The sequence below is a fragment of the Tupaia chinensis genome, unplaced genomic scaffold (assembly GCF_000334495.1).
Source record: "Tupaia chinensis unplaced genomic scaffold, TupChi_1.0 Scaffold000259_1, whole genome shotgun sequence".
Lineage (NCBI taxonomy): Eukaryota > Metazoa > Chordata > Mammalia > Scandentia > Tupaiidae > Tupaia > Tupaia belangeri.
The window spans coordinates 1,826,992-1,835,935 of record NW_006159739.1 but is presented as its reverse complement, the minus strand read 5'-3'; the positions used below and the strand labels follow the sequence as shown (position 1 = coordinate 1,835,935).

Genomic DNA, 8,944 nt, shown 5'->3' with positions numbered 1-8,944 from the left:
GACGTAGCCATTATACTAACTGCTGTTCCCAACAAATAATTCTTTTATTGTTTGTTTTTAAATTTATTTTATTTAACTTTTATTTATTTATTTTAATTTTATCTAACTTTATGTGTTTGTTTATTTTAATTTGACCAGAGAGAAAGAGAGAGGGAAAGTGAGAAAGCAAGTTGCCAGGTCTGGTACTTGAACCATGGTCAGCCGTGTGGGAGTTCAGTGCCCTCAACTACCATACCACCTGCCGGCCTCTGATGTGGTATTTATTTTAGTTATGTTGGTTCTTGAGTGATCTTAATTCAATGAATTCATTGAATTGAAATTTTTTTTTTTTTAGATTTTTGCTGTAGGGCCCATATGGTCACTAGAGAGAGAGAGGGAAAAAAAGCGGATTCACACCCCCCTACACCAGGTCAGATGGCCATGCCACAGTCCCTTTTTCTTCTTTTTCAGATCAGGATTTTTGGCATACATGCACATGTGCCTGTCATGTTTTTCAAGCTGCCTGGTCCTGTACTCAAACTGTGTAGTCAGCCATGTAGGATCCAGTGCCTTAACTACCATGCCACCTGCTGGCCCTAAATATTTTTATAAAGAAGTACATATATAAGGTTGGTATTAGCATATTATCAAACCTTGAATGTAAGAGTCCCAGATTAAGTCTTTTAATGAGAGCTCTTTTTTTTTTGTCAAATTCTATTTTTTAAGAATTATTTTATTTAACTTTATTTATTCACTTATTTATTTTAATTTGACTGGGGAGGGGGAGAGAGAGAGAGAGAGAAAGAGAGAGTAAAAGAGAGAAAGCAAGTGGCCAGGTCTGGGACTCAAACCATGGTTGGCCCTGTAGGAGTCCAGCATCCTTAACCACCAAGCCACCTGCTGGCCCCATGTCAAGTTCTTATACCCAATATTTTGCCAATATCTACACCTGTGGAATGATAATTGTTTGTAGATTAGGTCATAAATGATAGCCTAAATCACTTGTTGGAATTGATGGAGTTAATACATTTTCTAAAAGTTTTTTTCTTTCATTCATGTTAGATAGCACATGTACAAGAGGTACTCTTAATGGGTTCTCATCTCTTGTAATCCCTGTCTCTCAGCCCTCCATCTTATCAGGATCTTAGGCAAACACATGCACCCAGCTGTTTCAGGCTGACTGTACCAGGAATCCAAACCCAGGGTCAGCCACATGCCTTCCAGCTCCGTAATGAAGTGTGCTACTGGCTGCACCAGCACTACTTTTTTGTTATTTTGTTGTAAAGAATGTAAATTCTTAGGTCGGCCGCCGCCACGGGTCTCAGTTCCACAGGATAGGATTTGTTAAAGTCATCAAGAATAAGGCCTACTTTAAGAGATACCAAGTGAAATTTAGAAGATGACGAGAGGGTAAAACTGATTACTATGCTCAGAAATGCTTGGTGATCCAGAATAAAAATAAGTACAACACACCCAAATACAGGATGATAGTTTGTGTAACTAACAGAGATACTATTTGTCAGACTGCTTATGCCCGTATAGAAGGGGATATGATAGTCTGCGCAGCTTATGCACACGAACTACGAAAACATGGTGTGAAGAAGGTTGGCCTGACAAATGATGCTGCAGCATATTGTACTGGCCTGCTGCTGGCCCGCAGGCTTCTCAATAGGTGACAGGGACAAGATCTATGAAGGTCAAGTGGAAGTGACCCGAGATGAGTACAATGTAGAAAGCATCAATGGTCAACTTGGTGCCTTCACCTGCTATTTGGATGCAGGCCTTGCCAGAACTAGCACTGGCAATAAAGTTTTTGAGGTCCTGAAGGGAACAGTGGATGGAGGCTTATCTGTCCCTCAAAGTACCAAATGATTCCCTGGTTATGATTCTGAAAGCAAAGAATTTAATGTAGAAGTCCTTCAGAAGCACATCATGGGCCAGAACGTTGCAGACTACATGTGTTACCTAATGGAAGAAGATGAAGATGCTTACAAGAAACAGTTCTCTCGGTACATAAAGAACAGTGTAACTCCAGACATCATTGAGGAGATGTATAAGAAAGCTCTGTTATACAAGAGAACCCAGTCTATGAAAAGAAACCCAAGAAAGAAGTTAAAAAGAAGAGGTGGAATTGTCCCGAGATGTCCCTTGCTCAGAAGAAAGATTGGGTAGCCCAGAAGGCAAGCTTCCTCAGAGCTCAGGAGTGGGCTGCTGAGAGCTAAACCAAACAATTTTCTATGACTTTATTATTCAAGATAAAATACAATAAACTTAACAAGAAAGCAACAACAACCAAAAAAAAAGAATGTAAATTCTTAAAGGATGAAAGATATATTTTATAATGGGAAGGGACATAGTAAAGAATCTGAGTGTGGTTGGGATGAGCAATGTGTTAGGTGGTAGATGCAGAAAAGAAATCACTATGGAAAATTAACCAGAAATAGATTCTAGGCTCTAATAAGGAAATCCCCAAGGAATGTCTTTAATACCAAGTCAACCTATTTTTCACCTCGGAGCTATAGTCACTAGAACAGTCTTTGTGAAATGCAAATGTTATGTTGACTCTTGGTCTGCATTGTTTTGGTATAACAGAATACCACTGACTGGGTAATTTATAATAAATAAAAATGTGTTTCTCACAGTTCTGGAGCCTGGGAAGTCCAATATTGAGGAGCCAGCATGTGGCAAAAGCTTTCTTGCTGAGTCATCCAGTGGTGGAAGAGCAGAGGGAGAGAAAGCAAAATGGGGCTGAGCTTGTCCTTCTACAGTGACTTCATGTTCATGATAATAGTACTAATCCATTCACTCGCCCTCATTAGACCCTATGTCCCAGCACTGTTACATTGGAGCTTAAGTTTCCAACACATGCTTTTGGGGAAACACATTCATACCATAGCAGGCTATCACTAGAACTTCAGAGGAATGCTATCATGTGTCCTCCATTATGGAGGGAAAAAAGTCTTCCTCTAAACTTAGGTGGAAAGGTGGAAAAAATGTAAAAATTTTTTCCTGTTGACAAATTATTTATTGAATTTTGCATCAGTATAGAATATCTGTCATTAGTGTAGTGGTAGCTGCAACAATGAACTTGGGGATCTGGTCTTCCAAAAGTATCTACCACTCTCCTGATTTTAGTGACTGCCAGAAGAGATGAACATTTATGTAAATCTTACTAGAAGATTTGCATAACTCTTTGGTAAAGCAAGGCTATCTGCACAGTGGCAGTGAGGCACTCTGTAATGCTGAACCACATGGAAGGATCCTGTTTGCATCCTGAGGTCTCCTGTTTGTTGGACAAGGGCATACATGCATATGCCTATCATCTTGGTTGGCTGGGATAGATCATAGCATGAAGACCCTGTTAGTGATGCCTGTCTGTCTCTACCATGGAATGTTTAGATGAATAAACTTTTTAAAGAATCCTTTGATTCCAAAATCTGCAATTTTTTTTTTTTTTCAAAATATCATATGGCCTTCTTGGCATGGAGATTTTACCTCTTCCCCCTCCTCCTCCTCCTTTCTCTTTGCTTTTTTTTTTTTTTCCTTACTCCCCCCCCCCCCCAAGGCTATGCACACTCAGCAGAGGAGAGGATGGGGAGGAGAGCATCTCCCAGTGGGGTGTAGTCATGCTGCGGTCCTTACTCCATTTCTCCTTCCTGTCAGAATTTCGGGCATGCCAGATGTGTTTTTCAAGCCACTCAGGCCAAGATTCAAAGTTAGGTGGACCATGCAGGCTTTATATGCACAGTGCTTAGCCACTGTGCTGAGACTAGTCCAAGGGATTGTTTTTTATAGCTCTTACACAGCATTATTATGTTGCAGCAAGGCTTCATTAATCCTGGGGCAAGAGTACTATCTCCAAGTTCTTTAACTTACTACCTTGAATATAAAATGTAAATGATACTGTTCAAATGAAGGTAGCTTCTCTAAGTTTTTCTCAGATCTTCTAAGTTTTGTGGGGAGGTGTTCTTTTCACTTGTGGATCCCACTAGCCACATACTCTTCTGCTCATTGAAGGGACCAAAAATCTGTAACTGTTATACAGACAAACTAGTCTTCAGAAAAAGTAAGCATTGGCTTCTTTGATGGAATTTCTTCGTTTGGTGTCATTGCTTTCAAAGTTATCAAAGGAAGCTTGTAGAAGTCTAGTGAACATTTCTGCTGTTCATTATTTAACAGCTGTCAGGAAGATCTTTTGTTACTCTAAATTGAGAAAAACATCTCCTTAATGAAAGATTGACATATTGTTACTGTTTCATCCACAAAAATATTTGTATCAGAAAGTGCTTAATAAGGAACATTTGCAGTTAAAAGAAAAAAAAATCTGCCTAATAAGTATTTAAAGAAATATTTAGTTACAGATCTGTTTCAAATTTGTGTCAACCGGAATTACAAAGAACAAATGCTGTCTGTGTTTCTACCTTTCTCCATACATCATTCTTTCCACATTCTTTCCATGGTGCCTCATAACTGTGCTTACTGTCTTAATTATTATGTTTGTGAGTTGACTTTTGCTCACCCAAGGAGATTGTATTTTGTGAGAAAAGCCACCTAATCCAAACATTTTTTTTCATAAACTTTTGACAGTAGATCTTTATTTAAAATTTTTTTAAAACATTTTTTAAATTGCCAGGGGATGTATGCACTTGCCAGAGAAAAAGAAAGACAGAGAAAGAGGGGAAAAGGAGGAAGTGCTACCAAATGGGGCATGGTCATGCCGCAATCCCGTCTCCTCCATTTTTCCATCCTGTTGGGATTTGGGGCACATAGAGACATATATCTGTGTATCTCTCAGGCTACTGGGGCTGGGATTAGAACCTTAGCTGACTATGTGGGATCTAGCTCCTTCTGGCTACTGGGCCACCCCAAATTATTATTTTTTAGTTGACAAATAATTGCATTTATTTGTGGGACATAGTGTGATTTTCCAGTATATGAATGCATTGTGTAATGATCAAATCAATGTAATTGGCATGTCCATTATCATAAACATTTGTCATTAACTCTTTGTTGGGAATGTTCAGAATCTTCTCTTTTAGCTATTATTTATTTAGAGATTTTTACTATAGGGAATGTTCACTTGCCAGAGAGAGATGAAAGTGAGAAATCACCCCCCACGCTACAATCCCTTCTCCTCCATTCTTCTCTCAGGATCTTGGGCATGCATGCACACACCTACACCCGGCTTGAGTTATAAGTCACAGGGTCTAGGACTCAAACTGTGGTCAACTACGTGGGAGTCTAGTGACTTAACCATTACGCCATCTGCTAGTCTCGTCTCTTAGCTATTTCTAAATATACAGAAATTATTGTTTTTCCTCCTATGCTATAAAACACGTTCTAGCATGATGAGAATTAGTATTTGTTAGTGCCTAGTTCACTGTTCAGTAATAATTATTATTTAAAATATGCTTGACTGGGACTAGCAGGTGGTGTGGTAGTTGAGGCACTGGATTCCCACATGACTGACCACGATTCAAGTCCTAGACTGGCGACTTGCTTTCTTACTCTCCCTTTCTCTCTGTCTGTCTCTTTCTGGTCAAAATCAAAGAATAATGATAATAAACAAAATTAAAAATAAATCTTTTTTAAAAATATATGCTTTATTGATACAAAGTAATTAATTAACTTTTTAAATTTTATTTTAGGGAATGTTGTAGGCAACTTGGGACATTCCTTCTTCAGTCAAAGTTTCCTTGGCAGTAAAGAACATGGTGGATTTTTATATGTGACATCTACCTACCAGTCCCTGCAAGACCTAGTACTCCCTACTCCACCTTACTTATTTGGGATTCTCATCCAGAAATGGGAAACTCCTTGGGCTAAAGTGTTTCCCATCCGACTAATGTTGAGACTTGGAGCTGAGTATCGACGTAAGTAGTAAAACACTTCCTTGTAAGTCATATGACCATCATGATGATAAAATAAGACCTGAAATATTCAGAGCCCCTTTGATGATACAGTTTAGCACAACTAGTCTTTTGAAATAGCTAGCCTAAATTTGGCCAGTATCTTTACTTATTTTGACCATACTGGGAACTGTTGAAAATATGAAATGAGGAAGTTGGTAATTATGTATAATGTTGAAAACTTACTGTTTTGGGGCCGGCAGGTGGCATGGTGGTTAAGTTGCTGGACTCTCACATAGCTGACTGCAGTTCTAGTCCTAGACCTGGTTTGCTTGCTTTTTTGCTTTCCCTCTCTCTGGTCAAATTAAAATAATAACAGTAATAAATAAAATTAAACAAATAGTTCTTTTTAAAAAAGATAAAATTTACTGTTTTTATATTGATAACATGATCATCTTCAGAAAAATCAATTTGTACTTGACACTAATTTTTAGTATCTATAGTATCTATATAGAGTGAGCAATATTGTTTGTTATTTAGTTGGAAAATAGTTATGACAGATTGTTTACTTAACATGACAAATTCTGGAAACTAGTGGTAGGGAGACTACTCTTGGTTGCTAAAGTAGGTTACAGAGGAGCTTCCTTGCCTGTGGTTATAGCAGTGCACCTAAGGGGACCAGCAGATGGTGTGTGTAATGTTCATGCCACTGGACTCCCATGTACTCGACTAGAGTTTGAGTCCCAGAGCCAGCACCTTGAAACTTGCACCAGGTGTGTGTGCGTGTGTGTCCAAAATCCTGAGAGGAGAGTAGAGGAGAAGGGATTGTGGTGTGGCCATCCTCCCTGGGGGGGTGATTTCTTTCTGTCTCTCTGACGAGTGCACATGCCTTATATCAAAAATCTCTATTAAAAAATAAATAAATAGAAAAGCAGTGCAACTAAGTTGTGGTTTTTAAAAAAGACATTAGAGATTAAATGCAAGCTTTATTTTTAAACTTTGTAACTTCACCTAAGTAAAAGTGCCGTGGTCTAGGAATCAGACTACTTGAGAAGGATTTTCAACTCTGCTACTCACTGGCTCCATAACTTTGGGCAAGACACTCAAATTTTCAGATTGTCAGTTTCTTTTACAAACTGAAGGTAATAAATGAAACATTATTTTTTAGGGTTTTTTTTTTTTTTTATAGATTTTTGCTGTAGGGCACATGCACTCGCTGGAGAGAGAGAGAGACAGAGAAACAGAAAGTGAGGCATCACCACCCCTGCAGGGAGGGGATGGCCACACCACAGTCCCTTCTCCTCCATTCTCTCCTCAGGATTTTGGGGATGCACATACACATGGCCAGCATGAGTTTTAACCCACCAGGTCCAGGACTTGAACCATGTTCAACTGCATGGGAGTCTGGCGCTATAACCATTATGCCATCTGTTGGTCCCTAAATGAAACATAATTTTAAAACCATAAAACAGTATATCAAGTGTTTTCAGCAAGTCAGCATTATTATACTCAATTATTCACTTGTTCACCCTGAATGTAATAAAGTCTATTATGTATCATGAATTGTGGGCATTCAGAAATGGCTTAGACATAATTATAGGTTCTTGGGAACCTTTGTAAGAAAGACATACAGAAATCATAGTTATAGTAGTATATTATTTTTCTTAATGAATTATTTATTTATTTATTTAATTTTATTTGTTGTTATTACTTATTTTTTAATTTGACTGGGGTGGGGAGTGAGAAAGCAAGCCACCAGATCCAGGACTCAAACCGCAGTCCAGCGTCTTAACCACCACACCACCTGCTGGCCCCAGTACATGAGCCTCGAACTTGACAGAAAATAAAGGAGCTGGATAAGAAACACTTCTTGGATCATAGTACTGCTAAACTCTGAAATTAGCAAGTGAGTTGCTAAATGAGGTAGAGGGAGGAAAGATTAAATACAGAGGGAACAGCATTCATTGCTCTTGGTCTTGTACAGTCATTTAAAACCTTAGTGTTCAAGGGACGAGTTAGCCAGTAAGATCGCTTGTGTTTGGATTTCCTAAGAAAGATTTTGGTTTGGAGGCATAGGCAGGAGAACTCAAACTTTGTGAGCACAGAGGAATCAAGAGATATTTATTTTCTGGATCATTTCCATCCACTTTCAAACAGATTGCTTCCTAAGGCCTTGTGGGTCATTTTTCGAGCAGCTACATCAAAAGGCTTATTCTGGGGACCAGCAGTTAGCGTAATGGCTATGTTGCTGGACTCCCACGTAGTCGACTGCGTTTCGAGTCCCGGACCTGGTGTCTTAAACTCACGCTGGGCGCGTGTGTGTGCGTGCCCAAGATCCTGGGAGGAGAATGGAGGAGAAGGGATTGCGGTATGGCCATCCCCCCTGGGGGGGGATTTCTTGCTTTCCTTCTCTCTGTCTCTCTCTCTCTCTCTCTGTCTGGTGAGCGCACGCGCCCTATAGCAAAAACCTCTCAAAAGAAAAAAAAAAAAGGCTTATTCTGGTCAGGCCAGCCTGTGGTGTGGTGGTTAAGGTGGCTGATTGCCACATGGCCAACTGTGCAGTTCAAGTCCTGGACCTTTCAGCTTGAGAAACACTCCAGGCATGTATTCATGCATACCCAAAAACCTGAAAGGAAGGAGAATGGAGAAGGGATTGCAGTATGACCATCCCTATCAGGGATGCTTTCGTTCTCTGTCTCTCCCTTTCTCCCTCTTTTCCACCCTCCCCGACCCCAGCAATTTTTTATTTAAGCTTATTCTGGGCATCAGCAGTTAGTAATGACTATGTCGCTGGACTCCCATGTAGTCGACCACAATTTGAGTCCCGGACCCGGTGGCTTAAACTCACGCCAGGCGCATGTGCATGCGTGCCCAATATCCCAAGAGGAGAATGGAGGAGAAGGGATTGAGGTGTGGCTACCCCCCTGGGGGGGTGATTTCTAGCTTTCTATCTCTCTGTCTCTGTCTGGTGAGCGCACGTACCCTATAGCAAAAAAAACCAAAACTCTCAAAAAAAGCTTATTCTGGTTATCAAAAGAGATACTTGGGAACCAGCAGTTAGCGTAATGGCTATGTCGCTGGACTCCCACGTAGTCGACCGCGGTTCACGTCCCGGA

At 40.0% G+C, this 8,944-nt stretch overlaps 1 protein-coding gene across 3 annotated transcripts in view; it reads left to right on the top strand.

Annotated features, from left to right (window-relative positions):
- ZFYVE9 (zinc finger FYVE-type containing 9) overlaps window positions 1-8,944 on the top strand; it is a 137,589-nt gene that overhangs the window by 85,313 nt on the left and 43,332 nt on the right. For all 3 annotated transcript variants that reach the window (XM_006149398.2, XM_006149399.2, XM_027772237.1), the window contains one exon: window positions 5,628-5,852. In XM_006149398.2, coding sequence (XP_006149460.1) covers window positions 5,628-5,852 — 225 coding nt within the window. The remainder of the gene's footprint in view (window positions 1-5,627; window positions 5,853-8,944) is intronic.